Raw genomic sequence first — 22,748 nt, 5'->3', positions numbered from 1 at the left:
GGGAACTAAAGTAACAGCAACCACCACCAGAAGTCATTCAGGAATGCTTTCACCCAGCTCAGTCAAAGCTACTTGATTAGTCCACTTCCTGATTTGGAAACATGAATAATTACATCTACCCAAGTGGTCATGAGCCACCCTCCCTCTGAAACAGCAACAGAGCTAATAAACCTTATGGGAATCACCATGCTGACTGCCAGGGGCCTTATTTGGCCAGATTAAGCACTGAGCTCCAGAAAGGTTACTTTTAAGTCCAGCTTAGTGGTGGCTAATCATAGATCCTGCTTTGTCATGTGCATTGAAACAGGATGATGCAGAAAGAACACAGATGCTGTAAGCAGCCTGCTCAGGTCCAAGAAGGCTATTAGTCTACAGCTTCTGGAAAAAACTCGGATGGCACTTAGCATCTTCCTTATTTTATCTTGGTTAGACATGCCTGAGCAGTATACCATGGGTATAACTCCGCATAACTCCAACTCAGCTCTTTTCCTAAAGACATGTAACCTCTCTTCACTCAAAATTTCTGTTCCTCCCCTCCCCCACCTAGCCCTCTCCATCCTCCTACAGGGCCCATATGCTGTCACCTCAAGTGCCAAGCTCACTCATTAGAACAGCTGCTTATGTAAGTAAGTAATTCAGGTTAATTTGTGTGGTTTTGCAGGTCACTGACCAAAATACTGAATACCAAAGGCTTAACTAAATGGAGGAACCAATACACTGGACTGTAGGAATTATGCTCTAAACAATCAAATCAAGATGTTACGAGTATTTTTCTAGAATACAACAGTCAGGACATAATCCTAAGTGTCTGGAAGGTATATGCCTGAACACTTTATATTCAGTTACCTTTTATTCAGTTAGCCAGTTTCTATTTTTTTATGAGCCTCTCTGTACAGGATTTAGAGCCCTGATTACCTATGTTTTTAATCCAATAGCACCAGGATAAGCAGGGCATTTTATTTACCTTTCAGTATTGTCTTGCAGCCTTTCCCCCAGTTGTAGAAAGAACTGGAATCTTGTATCAGCTGCAGCCAGACTGGTATGGATTAGCAGGGAAACAGCTCAGACATTTCTTCTCTGTTGAGGACTACACTGAGTTGTAGTTAAGACATTTAAACAAAATATTTGAAGGATGCCGAATTCATTTCCATTCCATCTGCACAATTCCAAAGTGGCAAGTAATGTGTATATACAATAAATAGAAGTACACTATCCCTTTGTAAGTTTTTGTTAGAATTTATGCTATAAAAAAATGTTTATTCTTGGGAGTCACTCATCTTAAAAACACTTCCTGATCCACATAATCAAAACTGACTGGAATATTTACATAAAAATCACAAGGCAGTTCAAGTATTTGTAGAAAATTAATCCAAAAAACCAACAAAACTTGACACAAGTAACTTTCCACTTTTAAGCAGGACTTGGAAACTTTTGATTTTTTTTAATTGCAAATTGAAGTGTTCTTTATGCTAACATAGTTCAGAGAAAAAAAACCAAAACCAAACCAACTTCATAGAAAATATAAAATCTTATCCTGGTGCAAGGACATACATTTCAGCAATAGTATCTGCTGAATCAGGCTTGAATAGTTTCTACCAGATGAGATAAAGACAACAACCTTGTTTCTGTATAGATTTTCTTTTTTTACTATACATTTAAGCAAATGTTAGATCATCAAAATTGATTTACATTTTTGTGAAAGACGTTTATTGAATACAAAACCCCCCCATTACATTCAGCCTTATTATAAATGATTACACGCAAAGAAATTTGAAGAGTGTGTGAAGATTAATAGTCTAACTGGCTGAACATTTTCAGAATTTAGATCATTTATGAACCCTTATTTCTCAACTGTACAGTAATAAAATTCAAAAAATACGCTTTGTCTTTCCAGCAATGCTACAGTCAGAAGGATTCCGTGCTCGTGGCGTTAATGGCAGCCCACACTTTGGCAACTATTTCATGATTTTAAGTGTAGGACCTCCCATATTAGCAACAAGGTGTACAGAGAACAGAAATGTAAACAACAAAAACTTATGCAAAGAGTTCACTTTGATCCAAAAAGCCGTAGGCCAAAGTTCAAGACTGCACGCTTAAAAGTACCATTGTCCATGTTGAGGCACCAAGGCTCAGGTTCAGAAGAACTTTCCTATACAGAAGAGAGCTTAACCACACACGTCAGCGCTGCTCCATTCGGAAGCCCCACTGTGGACTTCCAAAGCTATCGAGTCTCCCAAGCTGTACATCTTGGATACCCACTTCTGAGATGCTAGGCCATCAAGTCAAGACACTAAAGTAAGATTTTTTGCAAAGTGAACTTTAGAAAATTTTCCTACAGCCTTTAGAGGGATTTTATTTACTATGACACGCCATTGAAACACATGTATCTGTAGTCTTTTGTACAAAGTTAAATGCTGAAAAGCTTAAGTATAAAACTACAGTTTAATTTCTGTACAAGGTAAGATGGGACAAACATTGTAAAACCTCAACTCGTTTGTAGTTTCATGAAACTTCTGCATACCACTTTTCATCACAGCCTCACTGCTGAACAATGACATTTCATGTCATAAATCCCAAGATAACAAGATTAAAAAACTGATTTGCACAAAAGAAATCTGAAATAACTTTATATACACAACAGAAAGCCTTTTAAAAGTACAAAAATAACATCTATATGCCAATTAGTTACCATGCTTTGACAGTTCTCAGTGCCTACACATGCAAGACAGTAATCTAGATTTAGAATAATTCTGCATCTGTAGAATGTATCAGAATATAAAAGACATTAACATGTGACTAACTCTTGTTATTTTCAGAATGGATATGTATTCAAAATATCTTTATAACCAATACTGCAATATTCCAGTCTCTGCATGTATATGTGCAGATAAGCAGCTTTCATCTTACTTGATTTTAAAATCTCCTGCAAACTAGTAATCCACACTAAAAAGCTACGATGGTTCTAATGAATCTAGTTATACAAAGCAATTCAAAATGTACAAAACCTATAAAAAAGGGAACATTTATTGCCATGCACAAAACTTAAGTATGTTCAACTAAAAACTGCATCAAATGCAGTTTTGTTAAAAAAAAAAAAAAAAAAGATACACAAAGCAATTTACATCAACACATTTAACATTAGATCAGCAGAATCAGCTCTGACTAAATACCACAAGGGTAAGACACATTCCTTTTGCTGGTGCCTATCAGATCTTCAAATCCATGGGAACATAAAACCAGGAATCTTCATTTCCCACAGTCAAATCAGATCATGAAATCAACTGAAATGAGAAGTGTATTAGTTTTCTCCTTTCCCTCAATCCAATTACATACAGCCTCTCCTTATGCATCAGACTATCAAGAAAATACACTCTACTTCTGCTATCACAAAAAACCAAGAACATCCCTACAGCAGACAAATTGCTCTCTTATGCCTTTGCTGATAGTGACACATGTGTGCACAGCACACAGACATTAACTATTTCTAGATAGCCATGTATCAACATCTGCAAATGAAGCCACAAGAGAAAGAAAAGTTACTTTATTAACTCCACTAAGCGAACCTCACTTCTCTAATTCCATTTTTAGTTTTGGGGCAAGCAAAAGTAATTGAACTTGAAAATTTTGTTACAAATTAACAACCACAGACTAGACAATAAACCCTCTGTCATGAGTACATTAGATCAGGCCTAATCTTGAGCGCCGTAAACTCAAAGGCAACATTATAACTGTGCTACCAGGAGCACATACAGAAAAAAGCTATCTATCCTCTTTTGCCTTCTGTCATTGCCATAGCTTGCAGGTCTGCAGAGCTTATACAGCCTCATGCATTGTTACCTACGAATGGATGTGGTCAGTGCATGAATTATAGTGTACCTTGCAGCCAAGGCTGTAATTTAAAGCAAATGCATAGCTTTCAGAGAATAAGAATCATCAAGAATAGCTTTAATTTTAGTTCTGTTTACCAAAGAAATTTGGAAGAGTAGTAGTGGTGTGCTAAGAAAATAGAGTCTGAAGCGGTTATTTTTGAAAGAGGGATACAAAGGTGGGGGGAGGAGGGGCAGCAAAATCGGAGCCAGAATTCAGGTTTATCAGAGCACTAAACTTCCAGTACTATACAGGATGCCATGCCACTTTCTAATAGGCTGAAGGAAAAAAAAAACCCAAACCAACCCAGAATGTTTTCTAAATGATAAAGTCTTTACCTCTTTTACTGTTTTTTTAATGAAGTCTTTCCTGTCAGATAAGTCATAACTAGGATAGTTTTCATACACCTAAAAAAAAAAAAAAAAAGAAGTTTAAAAAACCCCCAAACAAAACAAACCTCAAATTACTTTCATTCAATGTACTGTATGAATAGAAGGAGCTTAAATTAAATCAGGGCAAGAATTGGTGTGGTACTTCTAGTATTACAACTGCCAAAATGCCTTCTGGTAATTATGGAAAGTGACAAGCTTATTTTCCTGTCCTTGTTTCAACCACATAAATATTTAAATACATGTATTTTTTTTGTGTTTGGTCACTGACTAAACTAGTACTATGAATTTTTCACATCAACAAATTGGGACACCTAGCTTGCCATGTCAGACAAGTAAGAATTCTCCACTCTTCATTTTACATGCTCTGTAAGTAGTCAGATACACCTGCATTAGCTAAACAAATATAAAATACCAAGGCTTATTTTATATTTTGGTAGTAAGTAAAATTGTGATCTTATCAAGTGACTAGTAGAAGAGTCAACACATTTGAGTGCTATTCTATAACTATTCTTTGGTTAACTGGGTGGAAGAGGACCAAACAACCCAAAAACCAGATGCCAACACTGACAACCAATGCAGAATATTTTATTTCAGTATACCAAATTTCAGACTTCTAGAACGACTATGAACATGACAGAAAGTTTGTACAGAATATAAACATACAGTTTTCTCATAAGAATAACTTCTGGTTTAATTTTCTCAAGACAACTTCTTGGAAGTACCAGGAAAACAAACATGCGAGTTAACTGACTGTAGAAAATATGAAGGTAACAGTATTGCCTATGTTTTGGTCACTTTTCCCCACCTTTCCCTGTTCCGGCCACATGGTCCCTTCCTGGCACCTGTTCTGACAATTAATGGATTCCTTGCTGAACTGATTCAACTCACTAACTTGGCCGAGAACTATTCATTTTTTCCTGACTGATGAGAGTTGAATGGACTCATAAAGAGAACATACAAAGAATGAGAGCAAGGTGAGCAGGAGAAGTGTACAGAAAGCAGGACATAGCCCTCCCCTTTTGACAGTAGCAAGCTGCTGCACCATTTCAACATCTCAAATATTTTCACTTTAATACCTGGCAGTTGTTTTGGAGGTAATACTGCTACTTTCCATGTAGCTAATTTTTCTTTGGAGATTTCCCTTCTAATGTTGTGTATCAGTGTTGCATATCTTAAGATTAAAGCTGTCCTTGTTATAGCTCTTGGCAAGTAAATAAATCAATGCAAAACTACTTTGTTTCTGAGCCACTGTGCAGAGTGCAAGCCTCCATTTCTGAAACGATGGCAAAAGTCAGTTCACAGACAACCCACCACCTAAAAGGATTGCAAAATCGTATTTGCTTACCTCCTTGCAAATTTGTTTCATTGTGACCTCCTCCAAGTTTGCATTTGCCAACAAGTTCTTGACAGTTTCCTTAAGTTCTTCATCTGTGGGTGGTTTCTTCAGCTTTTTAATTAAAGGTTCATCATCTGAACTATCCTCAGACTCACTTTCTAAATACGGAGAACAATTTGAATTGTAATAGAAGCTTTTCAATTTGTCTGCTTTCTTCCTCCAAAACAGAAGCCATCAGAACTTTCCCCAAACATCTGATGCAGATGCTCTCCCTTAAAATAGATATCTTGCCAGATCATCCATTTAAAAACAAAGCTAATGCTATCAGTACAACATTTATTTATGAATCTGCACTGTTGATGAACTATCAGTTTACAAATCAGTATGTACTCTAGAAAGTATGGGACAGATTAAATTAATCTATCAAACTAAAAAATGGTTTATTACAGCAATTCTAAATTGAGGTATTAGGGCCCTAAAAAAAGTACTTATTTGCTTTAAAAAGGAGTTTGGATTTTTTTTTCCTCAGCAGCACTGCCCACTAGGATCTTGTAATTTTGCAATGCTTGTATTACTGAACATGCTATCACAAACACCATGACAACAAATGAATAGCATCATAAAGCAAGTGGAGAGGCACAGGACACTCCTACAATCTTTTCCAGCAGAAAAAAAATTAGACTGAACGATTCCAACATAACTCAGTTCCTCTACTGCCAACAAGACAAAATTCAGAGCAGATGCCGAACAGTCTAGATAATGAGCTTACAGAAATACCTACTTAACATTTTGATTTTTGTACTGTGAACATACACTCAAAACAGAAATGCAGTAGGAGTAAATAAGAAATTATGAATATACTACATAACATATATGCAAATCTCATATGTAACTTTTTCAACACACACACACATATATATATTGATGACAAAACAAAGCGTACACACACACACACAGAGTCAGGCACATTAGTGCTGCCAGCAGCCAATCTGAAAATACACTGAGTTCAGCACAGGCCAATTTACTGCTGAGAAATAAAGTTATGAAAGAAGTTTAGCATAATTCTATGCGTAAGAGTTTAACCATTCCTTTACTTAATACACTGACAAGCAGGGTAATCAATCTGAACTGATGTCTGTGCTATAGCATATATATATGCCAATGCTGGCATTAAATGAAGTATGTTTGCAGTACAGATATATGCTGCATTACTAACTCATGCTACAATTGTGACAGAGACATGGCTGTTACCTCAGAGTGACAGAGGATTTAAGGTGGGAAAAGGACCTTTGGAGATCATTTGGTTTCAGCCCCTACTTGGACCAGGGCCAGCATGGAGCTGGTTGCCCAGGGCTCTGCCAGGTTGAGTTCTGAACATCCCCAACAACAAGGGATTCCACAACTGCTCCAGGCCCCGTTTCTGTGCGACCACCCTCATGGTGAAGCTTTTCTTTCCCTAACATGCAATTGCCATTTCCCTGGTGGCAGAGCTTGTGCCTCCCACCCTCTCGCTATGCGCCTCCAAGCAGAGCCTGGCCCTGCCTTCCCCATACTCCCCCATTTGGTGGTTGCAGACTGCAGTATGAACCCCCTTCATCTGTCTCTTCTTAAGGCTGAACAAGCCCAGCTCGCTCTGCCTCCCCTCCTACATCATGTGCTCCAGCCCCCGGCCATCTTGGTGGCCCTCCACTGCACTCGCTCCAGTATGTCCATGCCTGTCTTGCACCAGGGAGCCCAAAGCTGGACGCAGCGCTCCCGAGGCTGGCTCACAAGCGCTGAACAGAGGGCAACAACCGCTTCCCTCAGCCGGCTGGCTACACGCTTGCTGAACAGCCCAGGGTGCTCTCAGTGTTCCTTACTTATCACAACGGCACACTGCTGAACTGGGTTCAACTCATTGTCTGCGAGAACCATCTGCCCCTACCCAGGTAGGTAAAGCTGCTTAGAAAGAAACCACTGTCTCCACCGGCACTGCTGCAATCTTTACGCAGGTATTAAGGAACTCAATGTACCTTTCATGCATATCGTCAGATATGAGAAAACCAATAGCAACAGGACACATGTACAACCCGTATCTATGTTAACAAAAAACACATCAAGCTGCTGAACACAAGACATACACAGTGGGATATATAGTACTGGATCAATTATAAGATTCATGTGAAATCACTATAGAGGCACCAACAGAATTTTGCTAATGTTCTTCCTGCAGAAGGGAGAAATAGGCTGATACTTTCAGTTTATGTGCAAATAAAAGTATGCATATGTACACAACAGAAATTACATAAAGTATACCCAAACCAAGAATTTTTTTTTTAAATTACCGTTGCAAGGAAAGAAGTATCAAGGAGCAAGCCAACAATTCACCAAATTCTATTTGCTTTCACAATTAGGTGCAAAAGCTTGCTTTCTAATAAGCATCCCAGTTAAGTTACAAGACAACATATGATGAAAGGTTAAAAGCATTTACCTTTTCTAGAACTATTCTGATTTTTCTTAGTAGTGCTGCTATCTGCCTTCTTGACATTCGCACCCTTCACAGCTTTCTTAGTTTTGGAAGTCATCTTTTTAGATTTTTCTCTTTTAGATGCTTTTCTAGGGGGCTATAAAGAAGAAAAACAGAAGATTAAAATGATGGTTTCTACCCGAACAATCCATAGCCCTTTTCCACAATGGAAATTAGCCTTTCTCTCAATACAAACTAAATCAGCAAATTTAATTACTGTATTTCACTAGCAATTTCTACCCCTATACCATAGGGGGAGTAAGTCCACAAAGAGTATTCCTACATTCTTTTAAATTTCACATTGTCCTTCTACATGGACTCTTAAGCTCAAACAGTTAGAACTTTTTGATTATATTAGTTTGGTTGTGCTACAACTTTCCACTCTTAATTACTTATAATTAGCTTATAAAATAACTTTTAAGATGTTCCTTTAAAAAAGAACATGGTATGTTGTATTTAATTCCTTTTAGACGCTATAGTTGTCTAAGACTACATGGAACTAGTTCTTTTTGCACTAGTTGAGAACTACACTAGCTAATCCATAATTTGGCCAATTATTGTGACTAGTAAACCCAAAAAATTATTGCATTAAGTTAACATCAATAGAAGAAACTGGGAACATAAATGCATACGTATACACATATCAGTACACTGCATTTTTGGCACAAATTAAACGTGCTTAACACACAAAATCTTTAGATAGTATATCTCACAAGGCTGAAAACTTTCCTCACAGAAACAAACATGGAACATTGACCAGGAATAAACCATACTTCAGAGAAAGAACATCATGAAACAAAACAAAACAACTAACAGTAGTTACTAAATTCATAATCCTAGTTCATATTTAAAATGGCAGTGTAGTCAACTAAACAAACTATCACATCTAAACAATTAAGGTTAGTTCATATAACTTTTAACTGCTTCTCCCATTAGTACCTAGTGCAACTCATGAAACTAGTACTTAATAAACCAGATTATATTTATTTACATTGGCTTGCTCAGTTACAGCTGCAGTCACTCTGCAGTGTTAAATGAAGGATAAAGACTTTCACTGTTGAAATTCAGGAAATACACTCAAGCATTGCCCCATTTCTAAATAAACGTTGGTAGTTTCTAACTTTTCGGCTTTCAAGTTTCTGATAGAGCTCCATTACCAGCTACAAAGTCAGAAGTTAAATCCAGCACTTAACATTTCAGGTTTTTTTATAAAACTATGCTCCCCCAGCACACAAAAATATTTCTGATATCTTTTGCTTCCAGGTAACTGTAAGATTTTTTGTTTGTTTGTATTGTTTAAAGAAAGAGTTGCAGTCGAGAGAGACAGAACTCTGAAGACAATCTATTCCAGCAACTCCAAGCCTAAGATTCCAACAGAGCTGGGGAAACAAAACAGCTGTGCTGCCTATATCCTTCCACCTGCAGTATGTTAAAGGGTGTCATAAAACCAACTTTTTTTTTTAAATGCTGCAATCTTAAAGCTGTACAAATGCAGACATTTTCTATTTCACCATTTCCTATATTCAGACTAATCTGACATATTAGTGTTTTTGTAATAATTAAACTTTTACTCCATGCAAGTCAACTTCAATTTCCAAAGACTTCAGTTGACTCAGCTATTGCCTGGCAGACATATCTAACTCCTACCTTCTGAAAGAAGGCAAAGACCACCCAGTTAGATCAATGGAGTTTACTGTGAGGTTTTTTTGTTTGTTGGTTTTTTTTTTTTGTTTGGGGGGTTTTTAAAAGAGTTCTTGGAAAAAAAACTTCTGTCTCTGAAAGCAATATTCCTCTCCTCACGCTAGGAAGACTGCATTGCTGAAGAGATGACCAAATGTAAAATTAACTTCTAGTATTTCAGCCCTCTTTCAATTTGCCATCTGTGGGGAAAGAAAAAGGCAAACTAAGAATTAAGTTTATTTCATAGAGGCATGGGGAATTTCTTTGACCCATCTTTTTAAATTAAAACTAATGCCTATCAAAATGACACTGACAAACTGTTAAAGCTACATTAATTGGTCTTTCAACAAAAGATTTTTGTTACTATTTGCTATAGCTCAGTCTATTTAGTTAACAGCCTGTCACACTTCCACTGCAATGGACGGAATGTAACCCAAGTAAATAATGGTCTTACATTACAGCCAAAGATTCCATAGCTTACATAAAGAACTTCCTTGGATACCAACAGTCAAATAATTGCTGCTTGTTGCAGGGCTCCGATTAAGACTAAAAAGGCAGTCCCATCTAAATTAAAATATAGGATAAGATGGAACTTGTAGCTCCTTTTCATTTCTTTTTTCCAGGCTTCAGACATACGGACAAATTCAGTGTACACTTTGTACACAAATCGGCTGTACACTTGTACTGGCCCTCCATGTTTTGTGTCTATTCTGTGATAGTACAGGACTGAAGGAGAATGCACAGGGAAAGGTATTTCGCATTTAAATACAAAGTTCATCTCATTTCTCTCTTACTATGCAAGGCTAAAAGAAGTTTCAAAGAAAACAGAAGAACAGAAAATACAGCAAGATGAGAACTCTTTGGAGATTGCAGGGATCTTTGTAAGGCTGCTTACTATGTTGCTCACTTTATCTTTGCGATCCAAGACACAGAACCCTAAAAGAGAGATTAGGACATAAAATCCAGGAGAAATATGGAACCAAGATCCAAAAACAATGCAGCCAGGTAGGTCAGGGACCTCTACTGAATTCAAAGTTGAGTCCTAGGTATCCAATCAAACCCTACACAGAAAGAAAAGATAGATAGATATTGGGAATTTTTATGAAATTACATTAATAAAGTCATCACAAGATGATACAAGTGCAATCAATTATGTTTGAAATCCTGGATGCCCCAAAATGATATATAGCACACAGTTTATAAGGTGCATATATACTTCCAAGAATCAGAACCTTTGCCTCTTACTGATTTTCTAACTTTAATGCACTAAGAAATTATGAAAATCTCTTATAAGTTGCAGATGTGTTCTCTTTTCTTTCAAACCATTCATTCAGTTAAACATCACTTACCCCCCAACTCTGCGCATTCCAAGAATTACCAATCGGTAACAACCACATAATGACAAATGTTTTCAGCCCTATGTTGAAAAACAAACAAAAAACCCCTTCATTACCTCATCTTCACTTTCTTTTTCTTCTGAAGAGTCATCCTTTTCCTTCTTTTCATCTTCTTCACTACTGGATTCATCTGACAAGATCTCTGGGCACTTGGTGCGTTTTGCTTTCCTTGTTGTTCCAGTGCTACTGCGTTCTTTTTTGCCACCTTTGCTTGGTGTTTTTTTGGACTTTGGCAATGGCTGAGAGGCAGGGATGTGTGTTATCCAAGTAGGAATACAAAAGTGAATTTTAAAAATTTGTATACTCCTTCAAATCACATGACAGAACACTAAACAAATATAGAGGTCTCCAAGTCTTGATAACAAAAATCAGGACTATTTTTATGTACTACACTTAAGCCATAACATTTTGCGGTAAGCAAAAATTCTTTACAGAGATGGAGCAGAGTAAAATGAAATTTCAGTTCTAAGCTAAGTACCCCTTCCACTCCCCCAATCAAACAAATCTTCAAAGGTCAGGGGTTAGGGAAGGGAAGCAAGAAAGAACAACCTAGAAGGAACCTTTTCCCTACCTGTGCCCTCCCAACCCATAAAAGCAAGCTTTTTCTGCTGGTAACAAATTAGCTGACAACTCTACAAAAGACTTAAAGGCAGGAATTCTGGCACATCTTATGCAAACCTGCGCTTTGTTGTCACCCAGTACCAGTGTCCCTAAGGCAGCATGCAGACTCCTTGTTCACATCACTTACCAGAGTTTGCTGGGAATAATCTAATTTCCTGAGCAATAGTAGCTATTTAAGTATTGCTTTTAGATTAAAAACTGGAAGTCCAAGAAGATTAGTACAGAGTTTAGTAGTCTTGGCAGCTGAATTTCATGCACTAGCATATACCAGTTAAAGCAAGTTTTCCCGGCCTTGCAACAAATTCCATTTTGTGATGACCACATGTGATCACATACACTTGTCAACTTGTAGCATACCCAGGTAACATCTGACAGCTTATTTTCCTGTCCTTCCATGTTTTATTTCCTTGCCCTGACACCTTTTTTTTTTTTTCTTTTTCTTTCCTCCTCATGTATTATGTCTATTCCCCTCCATTCACCCACAAAGCAGAAGCTATTTCTGGTATTTGAGTATGGATATCTCTAATTAGCTTCATGTGTTGACAACATATGCTTTTGTGCACTAACAGTGTGTAATGGGTGCACTTACATGTAAGCATATGGTTTCTAAATCCTTACCGCATCATGGATGCCTGCAGGAGAAGAGCTACTCTCAAGAAGCCATTGCTACTTCAGGAAGTTAGAACAGTAACTGTATCACCACGGGTAACAAGCACATAATCAGGAATAGAGACAGCTGCATTTTTCATCAGAACAGAGCTATAAAAGCAAGCACAACAACCTGCATCTCACCTTGCCCGAAGATTTTGGGTGCATTAAGAAGTTTAAGATTCTGGTTACCAGCTCACTATTAACTCCTGATCTTTCCAAGTCAAGAACTTCGCAGATACTTTTCAACATTGCATTTCTAAATCTGGAGAGAAAAAAAAAAAAAAAAAAAAGACGAAAAAAGATTCAGTATCACATCCTAAACAATTGGTCCACATTTGACTGCTAGAAGCTGCTATCCGGTTTGTGTCTGCGACCTGACAATAGACATGAATATATACACTTAACTAGGTTTCCAGTCTTATCTATAGTTAAGCAAAGAACCACCACCATATTACATAAAGCAAAATAAAAGAAAATTCCCAAATCCACATATGTGTAAAGTAGGATATATTAAAAACATTATAAAATCTTACTAAAAAAAATCTTCCCCAGAATCTCTCCTAATCTACCACACTGGAAAGAACCAATCTTGGAAAATAAATCCAGCAGGTACAAGACTTGAACTCTAAGGGGGCAGGAGGTCTCCCTTGTTTGCTCTGGTTCCCTACTCCTTTACAGAAGTACCTCCAATGAAGAAGATAGAAGGTTAAGAGAAACTCTGACATCCACCCCCTTTACTCCAACAGGATCTTGAACCAATTGTCCCACTTGATCGATTTGTCCCACCGGTATTGAAAAAAGTGGAAAGAGTCAAATCCTGTGAAGGCATGACATAAGAATGCAAGCTGAGCGAGATTTTAAAAAACAAAACAATCCCCTACTTACTCTACCTGTTACCTCCCTTCAAATGCTTACAGCTTTCCTCTTCACTCATTTTGTACAATGCTGCCTGAAAAGTGGATTTCATTGTCTGACCATTTTTCACAAGTTTAATAGCTACTTCTGGTAATCAGAGTCAAAGGAAACTTATTTTTCATTGTTTATTTAAAAAGTCAGTGCAACTATTTCATGGTGGCCTGCAACTTCCCTAAAGTCGCATTTAATTTCAGACTGCCCCTTTAAACTCACAGACTTTTAAGGGGGCAGAACAACTTTGCTCTCACACGTTTTAGGGCATGGGGACAGGAAATCTTAACTGGTTTGGTGCATCTCCCTGCCTCAAAGTATAGTTCACCCACCATCCTTCCAATGATGAAGTCAAATCTTTCAATCATTTTTCTAGACGAGGTTATAAAAAAAATTGTGCAATCTTAACATGTGGAGAGCCTTCCTGTTTAGCTTTTGGGGATACACTGAAGACTTGTAAGGTACTCCTGCAGAATCAAAAGTCAGTCTCTTACATTTTAAAAGACAGTAATACTATAGAGTTAACACCAATTAACTTGTTAACAGATTTAAAAACTGTGTATTTCTGTTTCAAACTTCCAAGACCTTGTATATTGAATTTAGGATTTTATGGTTCTATCGCTGCTTTAACTAAAATTCCTTATAACTTGTGTTACACATGGTATTTGTCCTTGTATTTTAACTTAGGTTAGAAATAATACATACAAAGAATAAATACAGCCTCCCAAATCCTTTCATATTTTTAATGCTTTGAAGGTCCATCTGCAGGTAACAGCAAACATAATGCACTAACTATTAAAATGCAGTTCAAGTGTGGAATAAACAAGTGCATGCAAGTTTTCAGTGAGTAAATTCCATAGCAAGTAGTTTTGACTTACAAAATCCAAGAACTCTAATCCACACAGCAACCTCAACCCTCATTCTTTTTACTGTATAACCTGAACAGTAAGATTCTGCAAATAAGTTTTGTCCTTTGTTCATCTTATTCAATGCTGTTAAAACATGATGACATGCAAGTGTACAGTGTGGGAAGAAATCAACCACATAGACTAAATTAAAAATCTAATCAGCAGTGTTTTATACATAGCTATGAAGAGCAGCAGAACTTACTACAGCAATACAAGCACACAGGGCTCAGTATGTTGACAGAAGAGTGACAACACAATCAGTTTTCAGAATATTTGTTGAAGACTGAAGGGTAACAAAACTTAACTAGCAGTTCTTTCATATGGAAAATATGAAAAAAATGCGCAAAAATACTTTATTTTGTGACCTTTAGCAAATAAAGGGAAACTATCCAATTAAACCCGTGGGAAACAGTCAGAACTCCCATCCTGAGACAGAGTTTGTCTTGTAGATTCACATGTATTTGACAAACCCTATTCCTAGAAAACTGCATATCTGAGGAAGATTTGCAAGTTTCAAATTCTGGAAGCCTTCCCATTATCAAACTGACACTAAAAAAAAACCAATTTAAAATAAATTGTGTAGAAATTATTAGTCCTTTCATTCATTACAACTAGCTGCACAAATATGCAAGGGCATCTTTAAGCTCTTTCAGTCCAGTCAAAACCAAGCTGCAGCAGCTTCTCCTGTTTAATAGAGAAGCAGCTTATGTGGGGAGACAGTAAAAAAGAGGAAAAAAAAAAAAGAAAGAAAGAAAAAAAAGACTTGTTAGACTAGTTGCTACAGCAATTCTAGGAATAAGACTGTATGTTTAATATACAATAAGCAGAAATGGCTTTGATTCTGAAGGAGGAAGGTTGAGGCATAGAAGGATGCAAGTTTGCACTGTGAAGAGAGCACAATGTATTCACAACACTATGCCTGTCCCGGGGAAATAAAGTTTTCCTCTCACTTGGCAGAAGAATCTGCTAGTTAGCATGCAACAGTTAAAGCCAGGACTGTAGGAAGTATGAATAAAATGTTCACAATTTAACTCTTTTTAATATATTTCAAGTTCTCTTAAGAGATCAGTTTGTGCGATCAAAATGAGCTCAGAAACAGATCATAGAGCTCTAGGAAACAGCCACTCAGCTTAGAATTTAAATTTATCTGAAGTAAAATTTTGAAAATAAAAAGGAGAGTATAGCATGAGTCAAGCTATGTTAAGTAGCAACAGAGATCATTACTTTTTTAACATTTCTTCCTTTTTTTTGTATTGGTCACTTCCTTTTTCAAATGGGAACCCGCTGAACTGACCCACATTCTTCTTCAGGGAAGCAACCTACAACAAAACACACAGATTACTTTCCATTGCAAGTAGTTTAAAAGATTTCATCCAATTACATTTGTTAATTTTTCATACAAGAAAAATCCATTCTAGCAGTTAGCTTTCTGTTGCCAAAAAGTTACACCATTTAAGTTATAACCTACGTGGATTATGCCTTTATCTCATGACAGCCAAACTACAACAATTAAGTTCTTGTGATCTTGGTACTTTTAATTCTTTTTAATAACTTACCAGGTAAAATCACCTGCCATCTCAAGCTTGTTTAGAACATACTGCACGGTTATTTACAGGTTTGCTCAACTATGATCAAAGAAGCTTGTTGCATGCTTTGTACCATGTCATATGTTATGGAGTAGTGCATTTTATTTTCACTATATAATCTGCTAAAGCAGATTTGCTTTATTTGCTTTTCTAAAGTCTTACATAGGACCATGATGGTACTTTTGAACCTTTTCTTTCGCATGACCAATTTTTGCATTTACATACCACCCAATTTACAACTTCCACCATTACACCTGCAGTCTAAACTTTCATTGTGACAGGCCCTTACAATGGGAAAATCGTTCCCATTAAGATCCCAAATAGATTAAGTTCTTTGTTTTCACTCCATCTCCTTTTACCAAAAAAATAAGTTAAAAAACATCCCCAAATCTTTTATTCTTTAAGATCTTTATAAAACTATTAAGAATAATTTAAACTCACTTTCAATAGTCCTACAAATTTCATTCCTGGGTTTCTCTATGAGTTTATAATTTTACCAAAGCTAAGCTGCTTTTCTAAAGGTAATTGTCTTTGTCCAGCACCTAAAGAAAACTTGCAGAATAACAAGAAAAATTATGGGCTTGCTCAGCTGGTCCTGCAATACCCATCTTCTAAGTAGATTGTAATAAATGACACTTAAGAAGTAGATCCATATATGAAAATGTAAAAAACTATACTACAAACATTTTCACTATGCATGAGAACTAATAGATACACAAGATTGATTTTAAGTTCTTACAGTGCCTGGCCTGTTGTAGAGGAGTTTGTGCAGGTTCCTAAGTTCATCTGTCTTCTTTTTACTCAGAAAGAATTGTATCCTTTCAATTTCACAGAGTTTCTGTCCTTTTCCTGAAACAGTTAAAATCAATTATGCAATTCATCACATTCATATTTACCTATGTGTTTGTAACTTCAAATATGTACCGCTTTTTAAAAAAAGCAAAGAAGTTCTTTCAGAATAGCATCAGACATTATAATAGGTCAAACATTAAGCAGGCTTTTTCCTATCCATTAGGCATCCTGACAGTCTTATCATCTTCCTTACTTGACACTGCCTAGACCAGGGTACAAGGATGTGGCATTTCTTTTCACTCTAGCTGCTCCTGCCTAGTGGTGGCTAGGTACTGAAGATCCTATTCCAGATAAGTTTAAACATGATATAACTTTTATGGTTTAAATTGATGCTACAGAATAAAGGAGGCGTTTCATAAAATTATAGTAGCCTTATACTATTTTAACATGGATCATGACTCTTAAGTTAGATCTCAGCTACAACAAATTAATAATCTGATCTTTTAAGAGGTTCCGTTATCATTCCAACACTCACAATTCTTAGGTGAGAGGACAAGCTTACCTGGTGTAATTGTAAAAGGTTCCTTTTGCAACGAGGACACCTGCATGGTCAGTCGGTCTACCTTTTTTTTCTCCCTTTTTCCTTCAACAATGAGACTCTTTTCTGCAAAAGACAGCTTCCTTAAATACAGTATTTTTCATTACATGAGCAGATTTGACTGTAGTGACAGGCAACACAACACTTAATCTTTGAAATGGCAAACCAAAAATGGATAACGACATAACCACGTACTATGACACTTTCAAACCTTTCACTAATAGGTCAATGGGATTCTATGGAGCTATATATTGGAGTCTCTAGTTCTTAATCACAATCCTGCATCCAACTTAACCTTGAAGACAAGACTGGGCATTTCCTAAAGGGAACTTTACCCCACAACGGAGACTGCAGCACTACGCATTTTCAGAAACCCATCCCTCTCTCCCTTGACTGCCTTTCTGAGGTACAGAACTGACACTGTTTGCAGAGTCTTCTCTGGGATGCCCCAGCCCCTACATGCACAGCCCCACTTTAGCTCTCTCGGGGAGACTACTACCGCCACATGGGGAAAAAGAGAGTCCAGTGTGGCTGCAGATACTTTCTCTTCCCACTATCAGACTGGAGGACCCACACGTATCAGCAAGGAGAGGCAGAAGCACAAGCACACTGTACAACACCCCACAGGGCTACGCAGTGCAGCACTCTGCAGGGCACAATATGAGTGTCACAAATACTACAAGAATACTATTCTCAGTAATTCTGATACTGCTTAGGAATGAATATATTTAGATTGTTTCACGTATACACTGCACATCATTACTTTAATGATACCGTGTCAGGAGAAAAACCCAAAGCTTCACCTAAACATATCATACTAAAATACTTTACCTCAAATTAAACTATCCTTAGCGCTAAGCGGATGGGCTATCCTGGCTTTAACATCTGAAAGCAGCTTCAAAATCTGTATGAACATAATCAAAACTAGGTATGTATCTGATGAAAACAGAGCAAAACATGCTTGTGTGTACACAAGAAACAGTTTTTCCTAAAAATGTAATTACTCTAGTTTCCCAAACAGCATAATCTCTTTTCTTTCTACTACTTTTGCTAAAGACAAACTTCAGCTCTTTTAAGAATCAAAGGCCATCAGTGACTTGGTTTTTACTGTGCCACTCTGCAGCTCTGTTTCCATGGATGCTTTCATTTGCAAAACAGGTGCCTAGAGATTTCACGATGGCATTTTTGCATAGTAGTTCCTTCATCACATCTTGTATTCCTCTTCAATTAGATGCCACAACACAAAACCTGCCTTGCTTGCTCCTCCTATATTGCCACGATTTTTATTGACAAAATCAGTCAAATGGAATAACCCCCCTTCCAATGTAATTAAATTTTGTACCCAGTAAATTAATTGACAGTAGTTAACTAAAGACATCTGTATTGTTTCCAAAGCTACTGCACAGATTTTTCAAGTTTCTCTCTTTTGAAAACATGGATCACTTCAGAGTGTTACTGGCAAAACAGGATTCTTTTTTGGATATGCATTTTTGTACAAATAATTTGATAAGGGATGTTACCTCTTATAATCATCTAGCAGTTTATACAACAACCAAAAAACCCCTGGTGTAGGAATCCAGGATGCTGGCAATTCCTTCAATCTTTCCCGAGGAACATCAGTATTGCTGTTGCTAGTGTTGCCTGTTATAGTCTACTGGGAAGCGATTTATGACCCATGAGATAGATGTACCATGGAATCGCCTAAACAATAATTACACAATTAGCCAAGATCACAGGAGACTGCATTCTTGCAGTTTTGGAGAGCCTGGCATTTTTTAAAGGACAACTTATTCAGTGGAAAAACATGTACCCTTTTCTTCCTCCTCCTCTTCTTCCTCTTCTTCATCTTCATCACTTTCCTCAGCTTTGTTTTCAGTTTCAGGTTGTTTCTCATCTGCTTTTTCAGATGACATTGTATCTTCTTTTGATGAAACAACAGAAGACATGGTGTATGGTTCTGTAAAAAGCAGTCAGGGAAACTATCATCAATATAGCATTATATATGAAAAATAAAGGAATCTTGCTTTTTAAAAAAATCATTTTGTACAGCAGAAGTAATGTCACAGTGCTCATATTACGATTGTTCAAATTCTTTAAGACACTAAAGTATTCTACATACACACAATACATAAAATTTTTCAGGAGGAGTTGCCACCCATTCTGCAACTACCCTGATTAAGAACAGTTTAAAAGGTTATCAATTCTTTCTACACGTGAGCCTTCAAGCTTGCTTTGTGAAGCACTGAGAAACACCCGCTAAAAGCAGCTGATGCTGTTATCTCTTAAGAACTGCAATGTTTTAAGACATCACAATTTTAGTGCACCATGTTATAAACTGAATAGTTATTTCTGATCACAGTTAACTATGCAGACAAGTTTCCTAATAAGTTAAACAAGCTACATATTTAGATGGGAAATGGGAACAGAAAAATAAACAATAAAAGTTACAAGCAATTCAGAAAAAACACTGCTTTCAGAATTCAAACAGCTGTGACATCTTAGGGATTGAAAATGCTTTTTGTTTTTAATCTGCAGATCTACAACAAAAAGGAATAAATACTTCATATTTAGCATATTTAAGAGAAGTCTTTTCTTAGCATTTGAAGTAGCTTAAACATCAACTTCAAAATCAAAATATCTAACTTTGGTGAGTGCCATTTCCGTAGTGACAGAGAACATCTATCTAAGGAAGTTAACCATATCTGTTCATTTTAGAAACATTCTAGCTTTCAAAATCTTTCACTGTTTACAGATATGGAACAAAATACATCATCAGTTGTATAAGCCCTTGTGCAAAAAACATCACATGATTAACCATTTCCTTTTTCCAATGTTAAAGCCAATATTATCTGCAAGAGGTCAGACTCAATAAACAACAATGAAATCAACTGTTTATATGCAATGTTAGCAGGTGCCAGAGAATAGCAGCACTCCAAGTGACAGAAAACACGAGTTATATTACCAATAGGCAGGGGAAAAGAAAGTTTGCTGCTCTTTGCTAAATCATTGGAGGGGAAAAAAAAAAAAATCTCTTTCAGGTTATTACTACCAGCACTTCATTTGTCACAGAGAAGTAAGCCAACTTTTTCACAATATTACTCTCTGAATTTTACTTGTCCACCTAAGTAAAAAACCAAGTGAAGTACTACACGTCGTCTTTCCTTCCCCTTTCAATGGGAGCAGAAAGGCAATAGGACTTTCTAGGTTTTCAGCAACGAGGTCCATGAGGACAACTTGCTTAGGGAAAAAGGTACAGGGATCCACCTTTAGGAAGGCTTAACTCGGGGATATCTTTGGCCGGGAGAGAGTGTACCTCATAAGCCGCCCCAAGAAGGATACTCGTGCACAACAGCACCTTCCACCGCCGTCCAGGACTTTTCAGACACGGACTCGCCACCTGTCCCCTTCCCGACTTGCGAGCCGGAGGCCGGGGAAAGCGACGACGACGGGTAGCGCCCGGAGGAGGCAGCGGCCAAGGAGAATGGCGGCGGGGGCAGCGGCGAGCGCCGTCCCCCTCCCCGAACCTGCAGGCAGCGACACCGTTCCGCCCCCCTCCCGCCGCCGGGCGGGACAGAGCGCCCAGCAAACACCTCAGGCGGAAAACAGAGCCCGCCGCCCCGCGGAGGCCTGGGAGGGAGCCGGCCCCGCGGCGCCGGCGGGTCGGCGGCGAGCGACCCCGACACACGGCGGCGCAGCGGCCCCGTTCCATTTCCCCTCGTCACCCCCGTCCCCGCCTCACTGGGCCGCCCCGTCCGGCCCGGCTCGGCCGCGGCGAGGTGGGAGGGGGAGAGGCGGGAGCGCGCTCTCGGGCGCCGTTATGGCCATGGCGGCAGGACCCACCTCAGCTCGAACCCCGCTTCCTGGCTCCTTCCTCGGGCGCGGCTGCGGCAGCAACGGCAGCTGGAGGCGACAGTTACCGGAGAAGGCGGGGCCGGGCGCCCCGGCGCACAGCGAGACACACAGACACCCACACCCACCCCCGAGGCGGCCCGCGGCCGGTCACGGTCACTCTCCTCTCTCCCTCTCCCTCCCGGAATCAACAAGGTTTTCAAAATGGCGGGTTCTCGGACGGGGAGAAGGAAGCGGGAAGGCGGCGGCCAATCAGCGCCCGCAGCCCGGCCGGCGCGGGGAGGCGGCCGCAGGGGAGGGGAGGGTGCGCGCGCAGGGAGGGCCCTTGCGGCGGGGGGGTGTGGATGTGCGTGACGCCCGCCCGCCGGCGGTGACGTCAGGGGAGGCAGTGCGCGCCTCCGCCAGGCCCGGCGCATCCGCTGAGGAGGGGCGCGAGGCCGTCCCGCCGCTACCGGTGCTTTTGTCGGTTCGCGGCTCTCCGCGGGTGCTGCTCCGGAGCCGCCTTTCCCCCCCCGTCTCCCCTCGGGCCGTGGGTGCCGGAGGAGCGTAGGGCGGCGGCCGCGGCGCTGCCAGGCTGAGGGGTTGCGGCCAACGGAAGAAAACGGTCGTTGAAGTAGGAGCCGGAGCTGAAGAGGGAGGTCTCCTCCTTACCGCTGTAAAATGGGGCGGGGGGGGGGGCACAGGCGGCCCCCCGAAAGGCCCGGTCCCGCTGCCCGCGCCGTGGCCTGCCAGAGTTTAAGGCATCATCTTCAAACTAGAGAGGAGGCCTGGCTGGGCTCAGGGTGCCTTCAGCAGGAGTTAGGAGCACGCAGCAAATACGTTGGAGAAGAAAGTAGCCCGAGCTAGCCAGTGCCGGTGACTGTCTCGAAACCACGTAGCGCTGACAGCCGCTTTTTGGCTGGCGTTGAGTAGCTGTAGGTAGGTGCCTCTTACTTTGGGAGGGACCAGGGAAAGGGGTAAGAGAGGAAATGAGAGAAATGGCACGCTGATGTGAATTGTTAATCTTGGGCGCGTGGAAAGCACAGTCATGTAGAATTCTAAATAAATAATAAAACTAGGAAATGGGTGTAACAGAAATAGTACAAAATAGAATCTGGAATAGGAAAATACTTAGCAAATACTACAATTCACCTATTGTGTACAAAACGAGAGTCTGGGGAGTGTATGTTAATCACCCCCCAATTTAGGCAACAGAGATGCAGATTCCCTTTTTTAAAGTTTTTAAAGCTGGTGCAATCACAGATAGTGGTGGTCTTAAAAGGGAAAATGTAAACTATTTACCAACAATACCTAATTAGACAAGCCTGAAGTTAACACACAATAAGGAGACGAAAATACCTCATCATTAAGCCATGGGCTACACAAATGGCACAAGACAGATGTTTGAAGACAACAGACTACTTCCTATGAGATGAATAGGTTTGGATTAGTTCAGAATCGTGACAGAAGACATCCAAAGGGTGTGCTTTAGGTTGTGACAACAAATTAAACTGTCATTTTGTAAAAAGGGACGTGTTTACCTAAGGGAGATGATTTACCTAATTACCTATGTTAATGTCCTACACGTATCACATTAGAGCTGCACCTTGAGGAGAAATAGAAGATAATGGCTTCATTGATCCTTTTAGTGAAGACATACCATTTTAGTAGCAGGCAGAC

The 22,748-nt window shown here is 39.2% G+C and overlaps 1 protein-coding gene across 1 annotated transcript; it reads right to left on the bottom strand.

Moving 5' to 3' along the window:
• Positions 1-1,658: 1,658 nt before the first annotated feature.
• Positions 1,659-21,167, bottom strand: DEK (DEK proto-oncogene). The gene is made up of 11 exons (XM_075705249.1): positions 21,081-21,167; positions 19,051-19,197; positions 17,205-17,306; positions 16,590-16,699; positions 15,489-15,583; positions 12,592-12,712; positions 11,235-11,417; positions 8,066-8,198; positions 5,605-5,753; positions 4,206-4,274; positions 1,659-3,281 (listed from the first exon to the last, which is right to left on the bottom strand). The coding sequence occupies exons 2-11, from the start codon at positions 19,184-19,186 to the stop codon at positions 3,270-3,272; spliced, it is 1,110 nt and encodes a 369-aa protein (XP_075561364.1). The 5' UTR covers positions 19,187-19,197; positions 21,081-21,167; the 3' UTR covers positions 1,659-3,269.
• Positions 21,168-22,748: the final 1,581 nt, after the last annotated feature.

This window comes from Pelecanus crispus, chromosome 2 (assembly GCF_030463565.1).
Source record: "Pelecanus crispus isolate bPelCri1 chromosome 2, bPelCri1.pri, whole genome shotgun sequence".
In the NCBI taxonomy this organism is placed as follows: Eukaryota; Metazoa; Chordata; class Aves; order Pelecaniformes; family Pelecanidae; genus Pelecanus; species Pelecanus crispus.
The sequence above is the reverse complement of the archived record's forward strand: the minus strand, read 5'-3'. Positions and strand labels throughout refer to the sequence as shown.

Bases quoted from the DNA above. Each gene is read 5' to 3' on its own strand.
- DEK (XM_075705249.1), bottom strand. From the start codon at position 19,186: ATGTCTTCTGTTGTTTCATCAAAAGAAGATACAATGTCATCTGAAAAA. The intron at 15,584-16,589 runs GTAAGAACTTAA...GTTTTGTTGTAG, and splicing joins TCTACAACAGGCCAGGCACT to GTTGCTTCCCTGAAGAAGAA. The intron at 12,713-15,488 runs GTAATGATCTCT...TTTTCTCTCCAG, and splicing joins AAGGAAGAAATGTTAAAAAA to ATTTAGAAATGCAATGTTGA.